We start from the raw sequence: 18,803 nt of genomic DNA on the forward strand, positions 1-18,803 counted from the left end.
CACCACAAAAAAACTTCATTATAGAGCACCTCTTAACATTTACTTCTTCTAAGAATGGGAAACTGAAGTCGTAATTGCCAGAGCAAAAGCTGTTTAGTCTATGTAAGGCCTCAAGTTTCAAACACTTCAGCTTATTGAAAATAATCACATCATGCTCAGTGCAATATGCATCAGTTGCAACAATTTCTTCCATCATATCACAACCACTTACTCTTAATTCCATGAGCTGCACCATAGTTTTGGCTGTTGATGCCGTTACCAAGTATGTCATCTTAAAACAAAATGACACATTTAGAGTTATTAGATTTTGGAAAGAAACAGAGGATGGCGCTATATTTATCAGACCAGAACACCAATTAACATCCAAATTCTGAAGATACTGGAGGATGGGATCGAGTAATGAGTCGCCTGATAGCTTCGAGTTCCTAACATCAGTCAACTTCAAGTGTTTTAATTTTAGATGATCTCCAATTGATCTTTCATCATCTGATACGAATATCCCATCCAAAGAGCAAACATTTAAGTTAAGCATTTCCAATGAGCAGAGTCGTCTAAGGAAACCAAATAGAGAAGGAATATGTTCTTCTTTCCTAGACTCCAGAGTAACTTGTTTCAGTCTGGAAAAGAACTCAACTGAAAAATCACCACTTTGATGTATAGCCCTCAAGCTTTGCTCATCTATTGTCAATTCCTCCAAGTTGGGAATAAACTGACCAAAAATAGAAACCATAATATCAAGTCAACATCCATACAAAAATTTAGGGTTAGTTACAAACACAGTTGCGTTTGTAACGAAAATACCACAAGTACCATCTGCAAATCTATAAAACCACAATACTATCTATTTGTAATTAACCTAAAAAATTTAATAAAAACTAAATTTATGCAAACCAAAGTGTATAATTTAAGCTAATTAAAATGATTTGTTTGCTATGAAGCATGGATACTTCTAGGAGGTCAATGTATGCGTATCCAATACTCCGAGTACGGGGTTATGGCGGGGATACGCGGGGATACGGCTATGAAATATCTTTTTTTTCTTTTTCTTTTTTGATTAGAGGGGATACTCAAGGATATGTTGGGTATATTTTCGAGGATAGTTTTCATAATTAATTAGTTAAATTGTAAGGTTTTTTTTTTAAAACATTAAAGATATAAGGATTATATGACAAATTAAATAAAGTAATATTAACCCACCACCCACTCACCTTTTGAAACATACAGAGATATAAGAAATTGAAAAACGCACCCAAATTTTTCTTAGTTTTCTCTCGACCCTAACTTCCATCTCTTGTAGGTTCTGTTCGATTTCGACTTTTGTTCGATTGAAATCTCGTTCGATTGAGGAAAAGAGTTAATTTTATCTTTATATTTATTTATTTTATAAATTAACCCCTTATTATCTGATTATCATAAACAAATGCTAAAACAAAAAATAAAAATCAATTACACCATCTTCTCTATGTCTCCTTAATTTCTTATTTTTCTTCTACTTTCTCCCTCTTCTCTTCGTTAATTTTCTCTCTCTAAATACAATGGAATATAAGAGCAATGAATGTAAGTCTCCCGGTATACCAAAAACTTCAACATCCAAAGTGCGGTTAATCAGATCGGCCTTGTTTGTCCGTATTCATACGGTGCTGCTCTTCAACTTGAGGGTTGCTATTTGAGATATTAGCATGGTGAGTTTTTGGGGAAGATTGATACAGGTGTGAAATTTAAGAAATGTAGTAGGAGTGCGAATAATGATGTTGAGTTTTTCCGATGGAGAGATGATGTTCTTGCTGATTTGCAGACCGCGATTAGGTTTATAGTTAGTAGTTCTGGTTTGGTTGAAGGTTATGCTCATGTTTGGGGGATTTGAATTCAGGTGATTGTTCTTCTTTTTTGGCTAATGCTGTTGGGATGTTGAGTTTTGAGTATACCCGAACATATACATGCATTTGATTATAGAGAGAGAAAAAATAATAAAGAAAAGAGAGAAAGTAGAAGAGAAATAAGAAATTAAAGAGATAGAGAAGATGGTCTAATTGATTTTTATTTTTTATTTTAGGGTTGGTTTGTGATAATTAGGTAATAATGGGGTTTAATTAATTTATAAAATAAATAAATATAAGGATAAAATTAACTCTTTTCCTTTTCCTTTTAACTGTTGAGTTTTTTTAACACCGTTAGTCAATTTGGCATGTGTTTGCTAACGGAATGAACCTCAAAGTACACTTTTGTAAATTTTTAAACCACAAGAGTGCCAATCGAAAACAGGTGTAACCACAAAGTTTATTTTTGTATTTTTCCCTAGTTAATATTATAGATGTTATTTGTGGTTTTATAATAACTTATGAGTGCTATTTGTGGTTTTATAATGATTTTATGAATGTGATTTGTGGTTTTATAATAACTTATGAGTGCTATTGTGGTTTTATAATAACTTCATATATAAAATTTGTCGTAACCCCACTGTACTTGTATCGATGCTTCATAGAAGAAGAAATAAGTACATCAAAATTCCAATTAACTCCGATCTTCATAAAGTTATCTATTGAATTATGGATATTATTAGATTATAATTTTGATTTCAACGTATTTGAAAAACTAGGGTGAATCCTTATGCATTGAGCCAAGTATAAATAAATTGAATATGATATATGTAACGGGTAAACACCCATTGCCACTAAATTTTATCCATATATTAGGGTAAATTACACCCATGGGGACTGAACTTTATCCATTTTCACATTATGGCCACTGAACTTAATTTCTTCCCACTGAACTTAATTTCTTCCCAGTATGGCCACTGAACTTTACATTTTTTCACACCAGTGGCCACTTAACGTCTCAAAACGACCGTTGACAGCTAAAAATAAAAAATACAAAGCGTTAATGATATTCTAAGGAACTTTAATTCTTGAAAATTTTCGTTTTGAGGTCATGTAGGTGTTGTTTGGCTAGGAGAGAGAGAGTGAATTTTTAGAGAGAGAAAGCTCCAAAAAATGTGATTTTCGAAAATAAAAAATGTGGTTTCATGGTGAATGTCGTTCTGAACAACTTTAATTCTTGAATATTTTCATTTTGAGGTCGTTAACGATCGTTAACGGTCATTTTGAGAAGTTAGTTAAAATTGAGTAGCCACCGTTGTTAAAAAGTGTAAAGTTCAGTGGGAAGAAATAAAGTTCAGTGACCATAATATGAAAATGGGTAAACTTCAGTGGCCATGGGTGTAATTTACCCCCATATATTAATATTGTGGTCACTGAACTTCAATTCTTACCGGTATGATCACTAACATTACACTTTTTAACACCGGTGGCCACTCAACGTCTCAAAACAACCGTTCACGGTCTCAAAATAAAAAATTTCGAAGATTAATTCTTGAAAATTTTCGTTTTGATGTTATTTAGATGTTGTTTGGTTAGGAGAGGGCGTGTGAATTTTTAGAGAGAGAAAACTCTAAAAAAGGTGATTTTGGAAAACAAAAAATATGGTTTCATGGTAAATGTCATTTTGAACAACTTTAATTCTCAAATATTTTTATTTTGAGGTCATTTTGAGGAGTTAGTTGAAGTTAAGTGGCTACTGATGTTAAAAAGTGTGGTCATATAGCGTTAAGAATTGAAATTCAGTGGTTACAATGTTAAAATGTATAAAGTTCAGTGGTCATGAGTGTAATTTTCCCTATATGTAAAGCAAAAAAAAATTGTTTACCTTATCAACAGAAAACAATGTTTGTTGAAATGGAAGATGGCCATTCCCCTCTTCATTTTCTTGGTGGTAAAATTTCATCATTGGATGACAACCATATACTTGCAAATATTTTAAGTTTGGCCACTCAGAGATATGAGGTCCTTCTGACCCTTCATCGTTTTCCTTTGCAATAATTACTTCCACATTTTTGCAATGAATTATTAACAGCTCTTGAAGTTTGAGAAGACGACAAGCTATAGATGCCGGAAATACATATTTCAGATCCTTACAACATTTAACATAAACCGTTAGCAGATTTTCAAAAGTGAAAGCTCCACATGGATAGTTATAACTCCATAAGTATTTGAAGTGCATGCCATAGAATTCCATTATCTCCAGGTTGGAGAAAGTGACCTGCAATACATGTATTTAGATCAACTTCTATTCTAAAAAAATACTAATTTTACTTGATGAAAAAAGAATTCAAATGAAATTAAAAAAAAAAAAAATTAAAAATAACTATGTTCTTAAATTAAGTTAACATTGAAAAGAAGAGAAGCAAAACATCACCATTTCATTGAAGAAGTATTCTTCCTCACTCTCATTGCTTGATAATCTGGACACAAAATTCTTCATTGCATTGCAATCTTGTATCCACAATTTTCTGAGCAATGGAAATTCAATTGAATAGCCACCACTGAATTTTTGCAAATTTGGAAGTCCTTTAAGTTGGAGATAATGGAGCTTAGGAAACACAATCTTATTGATGCTCTCTATTTCTGCAACTGTCTTACTCTGTATTATCTCTTCCACCGACTCACAACCCCTTAAGTCAAACTTTTTGAGTTGATTAAGACATTTCAGCATCTGAGCTGTGAATACATATTTCGAACACTTGCATCTATACACCTTCAAGCTTGTTAAATTAGGGAAAGAAACCTGCACATCAAATGTTGTGTTTATATATGAAAAGAAAAAAGAAAAAAAAAAAATCTAACTTGGACTAGAAAAAGAGCATACCAATTCATTGAAAAGCAATTCCATTGGTGCAGTTCCCTCTTTTCTTTTGCAAAAGCCTGTGAGATTTGGGAGATTCGCGAGCCTTAAAGAGCTCAACTGATTGAACTCGATCACTTCATTGTTGTAATGCTCATCTTCACTTCCTTCACAAATTATAGCTTCCAGGTTATTACAAGAGCAAATTTCAATTTTTCGAAGTCGAAGTAAACATTTGGCTGATGAGAATGAAAAGAGGCTCTTCAATTTATGACAACCATTGATTTTTAGGATTCGTAATTCACCAAAAGACCCCATATGTAGTTGACCATGACACATCTTCTCCAAGCTCATTAAATCAATTAGATCCAACGACTCCAAGTTGGGAAAGGCAGGGCAAGAAGCCCCCATAGTCGACTTGATCAGATGTTGAATGCCACAATTAATAATGCATAGATGCTTCAATGGCAGAAAGCCTTCTCGATCTAGATCATACAATACACTCTCAATTCCCATTGCTTTAAATAAATATAGATATTCAGTCCCTCTCAACAACACTTTAATCCCATCCTCCAAATGAATACCTGCATCTAGCTTTAGCCTTATCGCTCTTGATCTTTCATCATCGTTCTCTTCCCAGTTAGCCCATTCATCACCTATGGATATTTTATAACTTCTCAACCCATCAAAGAACCTGCAACCTTGTGGTATCCACTTAGAATTTTCAATTTGTATTTCTAAAGTCGAAAGCTTAGGCAAACTCTCTAACTCCACAAGTCTCGCATTACCATTGGCATTCCATCGAACAAAACTGTTAAGCATGTACAGTTCTTCTAACGAGCACAGTTTTGATAACACATTTTCAGGAATTACTCGGAGATTGGAGCAATTTCTTAAATCTAATTGCTTCAATTGAGTCAATGCCTCTATTTCTTTAGGCAATTCAACAATCTTCGAACCTGCAAAACTGAGCAACTGTAGTTGCTTCAACTCTCCAATGGTGGCTATATTATCCAACCGGCATCCATGCAAACACAATGTCTGAAGCTTTGTAAGTGAACCAATTGATGAAGGAAGAGGCACCAGACACATGCCGGAGAAATGAACAACCTTCAAGTTTTGGATCCTTTCAAAAAAGGAATCGGGCATTTCTAGAGAAAGATCTTCTGTGAAAAGTAAAAACAATTCTGCCTCTGGGCAAGCTAGGCCTGCAGGAAGCTCATGGAGATCAGGGTACGTAAGAGATATTCTGGTGCAATTTTCCTTTGGCCCATCTCTGAATCCAACCTCATTTGTTCCAATATGTGCATGTTGCTCTCTAGATGCAATTGAGAGAGCAGTATCACGAACAAGGTCATGTATTTTGACACATCCATCAATGTCGCCATCCAGCAATAAACTCTTGTCTTTGAGTTTTCCTATCAAGGTTAGCACTTTGTTCCTTGCATCTTCAATGTTACTAATGCCTCTAAATAAACCCAAACCCATACAATGAGTCAACAAGTACCGGATCCGGATGTTAGATTGCCCAAACAGAGCACAAAGCAAGAAAAATGACTTTGCTTCCTTTCCGGGTAGATTATGATAGCTTGACTCAAGGACTTTGTATACTCTTTCCTCTATTTCTTCATCCCCCAAGGTAGACAGCTGATTTAGCTTATCATTCCACACATGAGATTTTTTATTCTGTAAATCGGTGGCAACTAGTTGAATCAAAAGAGGTAACCCTGCACATTTTTTTGCAATTTTAGTTGCTATTGCATGGAATTGTGGATCTTTAGCCTCAGCAACAGACATTTCAAACAACTTCCACGTCTCTTCATCTTCTAGAGCTTCAAGTGAGAATAGTTTTTGTGTCCGCATCTCACTCGATAATAGATCTCTGTTCCTTGAGGTAAGCATTATTTTGCAACCCTTAAATGCATCCCCACAAGGAATTCCGATAGCACTCAAATCAAGCTTTTGCCAAAGATCATCAAGAACAATTAGTACTTTGGATTTGTCTAACCTTCTATCAAGTTGACTTGCTCTTCCCGGTAGTTCTTCGGCATCAAATTTCAGTCCTAAGAAATCAGCAATCTCTGCCTGAATCCTTCTCAACTCTGGTGCGTGAGAAACAGCAACCACCACCACAGTCTCAAACAGCTTCTCTGCTAGTGCTTTTCGTTGGACCTCCTTTGCTAGTGTGGTTTTACCGATGCCTCCCATACCATAGACCCCTAACATATTCAGAGTAGGATCTCTCAAAGCATCCATAATTTGGTTGAGCAGCAACACCCTTGAAGGCAAGGCTTCGCGGCTGTACACAGAAGGCACCGGTATCGGTTGCAGAGGGGGGCAGAAGGAAATCGAATCTAGTTCTTTTTCATTTAGAAGCTTCTCGATCCCTGAAGCTTTCTTGTCTGATTTCTTGCTCAGCTGGTAGCGAGACTTGAAGTTGGGACATAATCCCACCAAGCACTTTTTCTTGGCTTCTTCTTTCTGTTGCACAAGTTCCTCAGCATCTGGAATAGCTCTATCTGCACTGCTCAGCCACTTGGTAACATTTTCATAGATCTCTTCACCGTTTCGAGTAGCATCGTTAACGGCCTGCTGCAACCTGTCTTTCTTGTTCTTCAATTGCTCAACCTGATCATGGAGAGTCTGGACTTTGGTGTTGCAGTTGAAAGCATAGCCAATGTGTCGTGCGGTAGGCGTAACAATGTATTGTTTGATGGGATCTGTAATTAAGTTGCCCAAAAATGAAAGAATGCAATCCATGATAGAAAGTGAAGAGAGAGAGAGAGAGAAGTAGATGATTTGGAAGATAGAAAGGGAAGAAAGTAGTAGAAATGATCTGATGAAAGACGAAAGTGAAAACTATAATTATATGATGTGGATTGACAATGTGAAAGGTAAGGAATAGATTCCCACTCTGAAATGATTTTTGGTGATTTTTGGGAGCTTTTGATTAGAAATGTGAAATGAATAGGGAATAGATAATGTGGATTGTTAAATATCGTCCTCAAATTACTAGTTAAAGGCCCCTTTACCCTTCTCATAATTTTGATAAAAAAAACTGAAAATTCTCTCTTTAAAATCACAAACCCGAACAACAATAATTAAAATTATGAAAATAATTGATGTTTGACAACCCGAACCCCAAAAATAGATGAATATGAGTTGGAAACATTAAAATTTACGTTTTTTATCAAAAAAAATCGTGAATTTTGTGACGATTTTGCATTTTTTGTGACAAAAAATTAGAGAATTTTGCATTTTTCATCACAAATAATTCATATTTTTCATCATGATTTTACATAGGCCAAATTTTGGCCTAGGCGGACACGATTCTCTCAAAAATCCAAGTTTAGAAATTTTTTTTATGAAAAGGATAAAATTGTCCAAATGAGGGCTAAATTTTGACGGAGTGGGGAATCGAACCTCAAACCTGTCAAGCAGAGGTTCAACGCCTTACCACTCGAACCAACCCTCATTGGCTTCACTATCGTTATTATTAAACTTTAAAGATTGAATAAACATAGGGGGTAGACATTCAGCCTCCTGTCTCAAAATTTTTTATCGGGGTGTGGAATGGCCCAGACTTGTCCAAAATTCAAAATTTTAATATTTTGGACCTATTAGGTACTCTCTAATGCAAGCACCCTTCAAAGTTGCCAAAACTTAACATACCATTTCAAAATATATTATTTTATTTTCTCTCTCATCCACGTCAAATTTGGCAACTTAAAAAAAACTCCAATGCTAATAACTATAAAAGTTGTCACCATGGTCCCACAAATCATTATTTTAAATATAATTTAAAAATATTGTCATAAAATTCCACTAATAGTAGCCAACTAAATCATTTTTTATATTAAAAAAGAAAAAATAAGAGGGTAAAGGGATGCAAAAAAAAATTAATATTGTCATAATCATTTAAGCAATCTTTGTTACTCTAATGCAAGACACTCTTTCAAGCACTCTTCACCTCATCAAATACCCTTCCAAACACCTTGCATTGGAGATGCTCTTATAGAGCTATGTGAGTTCTATCTTTTTCGAATTCTTATAACCTGTTCAGCACATGTTGAAAACAAAAAAAAAAAAAAAAATCAAAATATCCTGTCGAATTTAAAAATATTTTATCCCAAACCTGTTTTGAAACTGAGGTAACATTATATTGGCCGACAAGGATAAAAATTTTTATCCTCTATCCTAAAAATAATAATAAAATAAAAAAGAGAAACCATAAAGAGAAAAAAGTTAATACAGAAACATTAATCAAATGGTTATAATGAAAGTAATTTCAAATGAAGAAGTTAGTGGTTAGTGACTCAGCCTTCATTTTCTCACATTAATTCATATTCAAATACTGCAGTACCTACTTTAATGTTCACACTCAGCCAGACCGACCCATCAAATTTTTGTGGATTGCTTTATAATGATGTGATTAAAAGTTTGCAAATCTCTATGAAGATTTGATGGATGTTTTATTAATAAAATATAGTATTTTAAAACATCAATTTGAACATGAACATAAATATCAATGAACATATCTATATAAAATTCAAATATCAAAAATGGTAAAATTAGTAATACAAGTATGATTTATGGTTTTGATTTGGAAGACTTGTATTTTGTCAATATCTAACTTTGTTTTTAGAAAGACTAAAATACTCTTGATTGTCACATGCACACATCATCACAACTAATAGTGTAATTAAAATATTACCTTTTCGTTAACAAAACGTACTACAAACATCTAGCGAACTTTTAAATAGGGTTATAATCGAGTCGAACCAAGTTTTGGCCTGTTCAGAATTGCAGAAAATTAACTTGCTCAAGCTCAATATTATTGTTGAGCTAGTTCACGAGTTTTACTCGCGAGCAGCTCGTTAATTCGGTTCGTGAACTTCGCTCACGACAACTCATTAATTATATTCATTAATTGTATAGATTTGAAATTTCTTTAATACAAAACTATATAGTTTTAAAACATATAAAACTAAATTTTAGTTTTGTTGTTTTACATTATCCCCAGTATCGAAATATTATTATTAAAAAAATAATCGAAACAAACTTGTTTACGGATGTGTTCATGAAAATATAATCAAGTTTGCTCATGAGTTTTGTTCATGAATCTATAATCGATCCTGCTAGCAAGCTTTGTTGTCGAGTTTCGCCGTGCTCAAGGTCGGCTCGTTTATAAATAGAACCGAACATGATCGAGCTTTTACAGCCCTGCTTTTAAAGTATGTGTAATGTATTTGCAAATAAGACAAACCACATACATATTTTTTATCTTGCCATTATTTATAATTACAATATTAATGCTGCATGCAAAAAAAAAATTGATAGTTTGTCCAATTTCTCGGTTCGAGGCTCATCAGACATGCTTTAAGGTGGATCCTTCTCCCAATTAAAACTTTTTGTACACATTAGGACTCGAAATCGAAATCTAAGTTAAGCGACTTGATGCTCTTAACCACTCAAGTCTAACCTTAAATGATAGCATAACACATGCAATTTTCATTGTTAGTATATCTTTTTGACATAAGCATGTGAACTCCGTTTCAATAGTATACATGAATCAATATATGATTATTAAAATATAAAAAAAACACATTATATTATATACCAAAAAAATAAATATGCGTAAAATTTATCCAGAGTGAGTTTTTCAAGAAACTTTAACAAATATAGTTTTGAACTAGTTTTGTTTTGTTTTGGCAATTTTCAGTTCCCTGGTTAGCCACAATAAAAAAAAAAATATGTCCAAGTATAACCTCAAATATCGAAATGATACCTCATATACACTGAATTGATACTTCATTTACTCTGCTATATTCGTAATTTTATATTTTTTTCTCCTATTTTTGTAATTTGTAAAATGTTTCTTAGCTACTTTTTTCTTTGTTAAAAGCCCCAACATTCAACATTTTTAATAGGCAAAAAAAATCCTAAGTCCAACGCATTAAGGCCCAACAACATCTTTTATTGAATTTATGCTTTAGTAACTGCTACATTATTTTTATATTATGTTTAGCATATCTTCTTCTGTAAGTTTGATTTAGTCGGTTGCTGAAGTGGTTATTAATTCACTAATTTGTAGGGAGTGGTTATTCAACAGTTATTCTGTAATTGTTCCTGCTGTATTTAAACTCAGTATCAGATCAATAATACGTACGCAATTACAACAAATTGAGTTGTTATAAAATCATCTCATTCATTCTCTTTTATTAAGTCTGACATTCCAACAAATTGGTATCACAGCTCTCTTCTTGAGGGACTTGTGAATTTGTTATTATTTCTTTTTCTCTTCTTCTTTTATGGATTCGTCAGAAACTCCATTTACTGCATTAGCACCACCTGTTTTCAACGGTGAAGGCTATTATTATATTTGAGCAGCACGGATGGAAGCACATCTAGAGGCTAATGATCTCTGGGAAGCTGTTGAAGAGGACTACAAAGTTCCTCCATTATCCAAGAATCCAACTATGGCACAGAGCAAAAATCACAAGGAGAAGAATCAGGAAAGTCGAAGGCCAGAGCTACGTTATTTGTTGTCTGGTATCTTTATCAGAATCATGACAATGAAAGCAGCTTTTGAAGTCTGGAATTTCTTGAAGAAGGAATTTGAAGGAGATGAGAAGATCAAGGGAATGAAGGCTCTTAACTTGATCAGAGAATTTGAATTTCAAAAGATGAAGGATTCAGAAACTGTCCAAGAGTATTCAGGCAAATTGCTTAGCATTGCTAACAAAGTAAGATTACTTGGTACTGAATTTCCTGATTCTAGATTAGTTCAAAAGCTTCTTATGACCGTTCCTGAAAGGATCTGTCAAAAATTAGTTTGGCAGAGTTGTTGAATGCTTTGCAGGCATAAGAGCAAAGGAGACTTTTGAGGTCTGAGAATTTTGTTGAAGGTGCATTATTTGCAAAGGGTCATTCCAGTCAGGGAGAAAAAGGGCAGAAGTACAAGAAGAATAAGAAGGAAGTTTCAGATTCTTCTAACACCAATGGAAGAACTAAATCTGACTTTCCTCCTTATGTCATGTTTTTTATTACTCAATTTTTTTTTGCGGGGAGATTCAGAGTATTATAAGCAAATTCTGGTGGGGGGCCGAGATGATAAACACCCACTATACTCTGCTTGCGTGGGAGGCGATATGTACATCCGAATCCAATGGAGGTTTAGGCTTTTGGTGGTTGCAGTCTTTTAATATCACCATACTTGCTAAGCAATGTTGGAAATTATACAAAGGTCCCACTTCACTTTGCTCTCGGGTAATTAAAGCAAAATACTATGCTAATGCCAACTTCCTTAATGCTATGTTGGGATCCAATCCAAGTTTCTTTTGGCGTGGTATATGGGAATCTAGAAAAGTCTTTCTCAAAGGTTTAATGTGGAGGGTTGGAGACGGAAGTAGGATGGATACATATTTGGAATGATAATTGGATCCCTGCTCTCAATTACAAAAAGTCAATTACAAAAAGTCGTTGGTTTCCTTGGTTGCTCCACAGCCGAATATGGTGTGTGAATTGATTGATCCTGATGGTTGTGTATGGAGGAGAGAACGGGTTCGTGAAGTCTTTGTTGAAGAAGAGGCTCAGGCTGTCCTGCAAATCAAAATAAGTTACAGGAGGCCACCCGACGAGATGTATTGGGCACGTGAGAAATCCGGTTTGTTTACAGTCAGATCATTCTATTACTTAGTTGAGGAAGTGAGAAGTAAAGCTGAAGAAATGGAGTGCTATTTGGAAACTCAATGTTCCACCAAAAGTACAGCATTTCATGTGGAAAGCTATGAAGAATAATCTGCCTTGTATGTTAAATCAACACAAACGGGGTTTAAACGTGGATCCAATATGTAGACGGTGTCAAGAGCTGGAAAGCGTTTTACATGCTCTTCTAAAATGCCCATATGTCAAAGACTTGTGGCATTCACTACCGTTATCGGCTCGCTTGGACAAAGTGTTAATTACTGGCCTGTGGGATTTATTTGAGTTTATGTTGCAGAATTCGAGGGCGAGCCTTGGCGCAACGGTAAAACGTTGTTGTCGTGTGACCAGAGGTCACGGGTTCGAGTCTTAGGAGCGGCCTCTTGCCAATTAAATTGGCAAGGGAAGGCTTGCCCCCAATACACCCTTGTGGTGGGACCCCTCCCCGGACCCTCGCTCAGCGGGGACGCGTAATGCGACCGGGCCGCCCTTTTTTTTTTTTTTTATGTTGCAGAATTCAATTGGGGATTTTTTCCCTTTGCTGGAAAGTGATATGAGTTTATTGGGAATTGAGGAAAATATGGTAGTGGATAGGACGGAGTGGAGGGAGCGAATCTGTGTCGCTGACACGACTTGATTTTCACGGTTTTATATGATGGTTCATGTTAGCCGACCCCGAATCATTTCGGGACTAAGGCTTTGTTGTTGTTGTTGTTGTGGTGGAGCTGATAGAAACGAAACCGCTGGATTCATACAAGTGAGGATATTCCGAAGTGTTGCAGCAAAAAATTTGAAGACTTGTAGTCGGAATGGAATCACTTAGAGGCCCAACGTCCATCAAACTGTATTCTGCAAGCTGCAAGGACCGTGGCTGCTGATAGGAATAACATCAGCTGGATTGCACCAGCCGCCGGAACTTACAAGCTAAATTGTGACGCATCCTCGGATCTGATAAATGGGCAGACTAGGTTCGGGATCATTGTAAGGGATGCACAGGGTCAAGTTCTAGCGACTGCAGGGATACCAAGTGCGGAGTGTAGATTGGCGGAGGCGGCTGAACTGTTTGCTATTTATGAAAGTATTCTTTTTGCAAAAGATTGTTGTTTCAACCTGGTAGTAATCGAATCGGATGGGAAAGGGGTAATCAAACGCCTAATTTCGAGAGACATTCCACAATCTAATTTAGCTTTTTTATATTCTGATGTCATATCTCTGAGTTTTGATTTTTCCTCTTGTAACTTCCTATTCATTCATCATGAAGGGAATAAAGTAGCACATGCTCTGGCCAGGTGGGCAAGGGATTTGAACTCCAAAATTGTTTTTATGGAGGATTACCCAGTTAGCATTTGGAGTCTCGTCTGTAATGACATTTCTTGCCTTCAGGCTTAATATATATATTCATTTTTTGATCAAAAAACAAAACATTAAAATTAGGGATGTTTACATGCATGAGCAATTTTACCCTTAACGTCTAAAATTGTACAATTTTACCCCTAACTTTGAAAGCGAAGATCAATTTTACCCGTAATTTTGGCAAGTTGGATCAATTTCAAACATTATTATAAAACACACAGATTTTGTTCCTTATTGATTCTAAAAAAAGAGTTCATATTTTTTGTGATTTAACAAATAGAATTGGAGATTAATATTGTTTAAATTCGGTGAAATATTTGATTTTTTTCGTCCAACTTGTACAAAATACAATATATTTTCTTAATTTTTTCATATTTAATCATATGTTTGTGATATGTTACTAACAAGTGATATATTTCACATCTAAATACTGTGTTTACTCTCCTTGAATCAAAGCCAACATTGATTAACGTTTTTAATGCCTATAAGAATGAAAACCTATTTTGATATAACATTTCAAGAGAAAATTGCATTCAGTCACATGATAAAAATATTAGGAAGTCAAGGTTGCACCAGATATTTCAATCTTCATGCTAGACCTAATGTTATAAGAGTACATGTTTTGAAGTTTAACAATGATCTAATTATGTTGAGAACGTTCTCTTTAGCAAAGATGTCTGCTATCAATCAAACAATACCTGCCCTAAGGTGATTTTTTTCCCTACATGCAACTTTGCCTCTTTCAAATAATGACACTACTGCACACAATATGAAATCTTCTAGTGCATGATAAAAGGAAGTTCATTTTGCCAGAATAATCAAGGTCAAGAGAGGAGCTCTTAGGAAAACATAGTAGATTCCTACTTTATTCCTTCAATCGTCTTTCCTAATACAAGATCGGTTATATTGATCTGCTTCAATCAACAAACAGTCACAAACACAACCGAGTTCTCTATTTGGATAGCAACATGCAGAGAAAAGGAACATGTAACAGTTAAGTCGTATGAAGGCTATTTTAAGTAACTTCGATATCGTTTGCACGGAGAAACCCATGTGCCTATATAGGCAGGCATATGGCTTTCCATATAAGTAATGCCACTCATTCTCTTTCTTTTGGCTTGAATTCCAACCAAAACTTAAGCAGTTAATCAAAAGTAAAACACTAGACTACTAAAACAAATAAGTTAACATAATTTTCAAGAAAGAAAAAATACCTGTGAAGTGGCTCTGGTAATTCAATAATGGGCTTTCCACTCATTGGGAAAACATTATTCAAAAGGCTGCACTGTGTACTAGTCATGACAATGTCCTCCTGCTCTTCAGCTGGCATTGGTTTCCCTTCACGATGAAGGTTCTGTAGAAGTGAAATATAACGCACTAAATGATTATTCATGAAAAATAAATACATTACAATAAGGAGAGCGTTTATGCGCATAGGACCATAGTTATGCAGTAAAAACCAGGCTAACACATATGGACCAATCAAACAGATCAACTATGACTTTAGTTTCTGCAAAATCATGGTACTTGATTTAGCTACAAATCTCATCAGTCCATAGCGATTAACTTAGAAACAAAAATCCTCCTTGTCAGACAAATATTCTTGCGGAGGTCTTTTAATGATCTAAACCTACACTGACATAAATGGTTGATCCTTGATTTTTTACAGAAGAAAATGCAGTTAGAATCATTTTGGATTTTTAGGCTTTCACAAGCTTCAACAAAATTCAGGGTCTCAGAAATGGTATAATTCTAAACACTGCTATTAGAATCTTAGAATTTGCTTCGAATCGTACAATTTGATTCAGCTCTATTTCGAGCCGAATCTATAGGACGAATCTAATTTCTAACAGAATCTTACGATTCTCAATTCAAATCATACGATTCGATTCAATTCAACTCAGCTCTATTTGAAGCTGGGTCTTCACCACAGTTCATCAAAAACTTCAACAACACTAACTACTCAACTCACTCTCCTCTAGTCTGATTGTTATTTATCTAGTTATCAAACTCAAACTAGTTTCATTCCATCATTATCAAGTTGACAACAAGGCAAACAAACAGAGTGAGAAACTCAAACTCTCCATCTCCACTAAGTTATTAAACAGTCTCCAATTTGTGAATTAGTTTTATTAGGATCGCATTTGCATTAGAATTGATATGAATTCTTTTTTGACAATAAAATTTCATTTCTAGACTAATATTTTATAATATTTTAAGTTCAACATAGTAAATATTTTCTTTTTTATAATATAATGAATTTGAACCAAATATTTTAAGTCACGATTCACAAAATGAGGATTTCGATTCACGAGTCGAATCTCGATTTGACAACTATGATTCTAAACTTAAGATAACAGCAAGGATTTCTGATTATCAACAAAACCATTACAATCATGAGCAATGACGAAAAGCTTACAACTTTGTCAGTTTGCTATTACTTGGAAATTATTTCTCTTTACTTCCTTAGGTTTTTATCTTTTTGGAACTTCATGCACCATTTTTATGAATTGCCTTGTAGTTCGATTACAAATTCATAATGGTAAAATAGTCATGCTGCTAGTCAAAGACTAGACTTTTGTAGTTTATTTAATTGATATGAAAAGTAAAATGGTGATAATAGTTAACTAGAAATAAGACCAATGAACCAATAGGTACAAACCAAGCAATATCTTTGAATTTGCCTCATAATATCAGGAAAATATACTGATAGAAATCACTTCAACTCCAACAGATTTAGGTTAAACTATAAGAGAGCAAAGATAATAAGAGCACGAGAGTCTGATATTTGATTCAATAGAACAGTGAATAGGCCTTCCTTCACTAGGAAGTTACAAAGTAAAGACCCAGGGACACTGCCCCCACCACTGCTGCCACAATGCAGGTGGTACCCAAAATAGCAAAACAACAACCGACTCTCTCATTCAGCTCTCCCCTTATTTAAGCTAACTTACTACTCGCCACAGACAAATTAGTGAGTACCCCTTTACCCTTCTTCCTAGTGTAAAATCTCAACACCTTTGGTCCCACCTTACCTTGGTCATCATTCTTAACATATACCCACATGGCTTCTCTAAATTGAGGTGATTATTTGAAATAGAACTTGACGTAAGCTTTTGAAACTCAGCCTCAAGCAACTTGTCAAAATCAGAGAACTGTGATTCAAACATCATACCAACAGCAAAGGTATTATCAAATAATAAATAAATAGTATGAGAATAGGAAAAAGATATTAACACCTTTTCCGGAGACTCATATGCATGTCCTACTGATGCAATTGCCGATGTATGGTGTCCACAGTTGTCATAAGCTCTAGCAATTCAGCAACAGCATTGTCAAATTCCTTTAGCTGGAAGGATTAAGGTATCAATAAGTTGAAGATGCAAAAAATAAGAATTCGTCCTCTTCAAAAGTTAATTGTAAAATGAAAGCAAATACAAGCATCTAAAAACACAAGTGCTGAATCACATTTGTAATTTTCTGAAGGATAACTACAAATGAACAAACAAATAAAAAAATCAACGAAGGCCCAAAAGCAAGAATAAATACATGTAAACCGTGACAGAAAATCCAAGGTGTCTCAGAAAATCCAGATTCATTATCTTTCTCCAAATCAACTGCAATTCCCTTCATCGTATTCAGAGCTTGTACAAACTTGCATTAGTGGGCAAAAATCCAGAATTGCATAATCACGCCGGTTAGAAGCAATTTGAGAAAATCAATTTTAACCCTTCAAAGTATCAAGCCCTCATCCAATTTCTAATAAGAAAAAAGTACCTGATACTCATAAATAACACCATTACATATATCCACAGCCTATGGTTTGAAGATTTGCAATTTTAGTGATTCCTTTTCTCCACTCTTCCTCCTTGAAGCAACGAAAGGTACTTCCTCTTGTTTGGAAACTTATCTGGGTGAGAGTTAGAGGGATTTAGGCACCGCTTAGTTAGAATCTTTTTAGGAACATCGCCGTTTTTAAGCCCAAAAGTTTTTTAATTACCAAAACCAGAAAAGTCCTTTCAATACAACACAACAACAAAGTTCAACTACGAGACAATCAACAATCATAAACTTAAGTACACGGGTATGGTTAGGTTTTGCATAAAATGGCATAATTAGTTTTGTGGTGCCAATAATGAAAGCAAAACAAACTACAAACTGATTGTTTCAGAAGAATTAACCTATATCTTACAAAAGCAACATTTCACCCTTTATGTGAATGCTCACAACAGAACAGATAACATATGAATTGAAGCATCGGGATTCGAAATTGAGCACACTTATACACAAAACGTTCTATAATTATGCATATATTAGGGTTTAATGTGATTAACATCTTCATTCTTTGAATTTTGAACTCCACAAAAAGTAATTAATTTCCAGGAATGTAATTATTATACAAAACAAAGGAGGGAGATCGCTGCGACTTACAGCGAAGAGAGATTGGTTTTCGCTGAAGAGAGTTGAGGTCAAGTTTCGTATTCTTCCGGGCAGCACCACTGCCACGAGAAGCCGAGGTAGATGACATGTGCATTTTCGCTGGAGAGAGTTGAGGGCAAGTTTCGTATTCTTCCGGCAGCACCACTGCCACTAGAAGCCGACGTAGATGCCATGTAGTTTGACGAGATATTCTATACTATGGTATTTCGGAGCATCTCAATTAATTGGTGTCATTTGCATTTTTTAGAGCATCCGCAATGAATCATTGATGATCGGGGTGAGTTTATTATTATTTATTATTTTTTTATTTTTTTCAGGGTTAAGGTGCAAAAATACTCTAGCGTTTTGGGTCATGAGCGATTTTATCCCTAACATTTAAAATGGTGCAATTTTACCCCTAATGTTTGTAGCCAAGAGCAATTTTACCCCTAACGTTGATAAATTGAATCAATTTCAGACATTATTATAAACTACAGTCATTTTTTTCTTTATTTTGCACCAATTGCATATCAATTTGTTCTAAAAAAAATGATATAATGTTTTTTGTAATTTAATAATAAAATTGGAAAGTAATATTTATAAATTCAGTGAATTTTTTAAATTTTTTTTGTCTAATTCGTGCAAAAGAC

At 34.7% G+C, this 18,803-nt stretch overlaps 1 protein-coding gene across 4 annotated transcripts in view; it reads right to left on the bottom strand.

Annotated features, from left to right (window-relative positions):
* Positions 1-18,415, bottom strand: part of LOC136202108 (uncharacterized) — a 65,990-nt gene extending 47,575 nt beyond the window's left edge. Inside the window, exons 1-8 of one of the 4 annotated variants that reach the window (XM_065992584.1) lie at positions 18,166-18,415; positions 17,512-17,644; positions 17,284-17,388; positions 16,974-17,083; positions 14,949-15,088; positions 4,702-8,732; positions 4,252-4,620; positions 3,703-4,095 (exon numbers count right to left, since the gene is read on the bottom strand). In XM_065992584.1, the coding sequence (XP_065848656.1) occupies positions 3,703-4,095; positions 4,252-4,620; positions 4,702-7,437 (3,498 nt within the window). In that variant the 5' untranslated portion in view covers positions 7,438-8,732; positions 14,949-15,088; positions 16,974-17,083; ... (1 more) ...; positions 17,512-17,644; positions 18,166-18,415. Of the gene's footprint in view, positions 1-3,702; positions 4,096-4,251; positions 4,621-4,701; positions 8,733-14,948; positions 15,089-16,973; positions 17,084-17,283; positions 17,645-18,165 lie in introns of all 4 variants that reach the window. The other 3 variants (XM_065992583.1, XM_065992585.1, XM_065992582.1) reach the window with 3 other exon arrangements.
* Between the last annotated feature and the right edge of the window lie 388 nt (positions 18,416-18,803).

The sequence above is a fragment of the Euphorbia lathyris genome, chromosome 8, assembly GCF_963576675.1.
Source record: "Euphorbia lathyris chromosome 8, ddEupLath1.1, whole genome shotgun sequence".
NCBI lineage: Eukaryota > Viridiplantae > Streptophyta > Magnoliopsida > Malpighiales > Euphorbiaceae > Euphorbia > Euphorbia lathyris.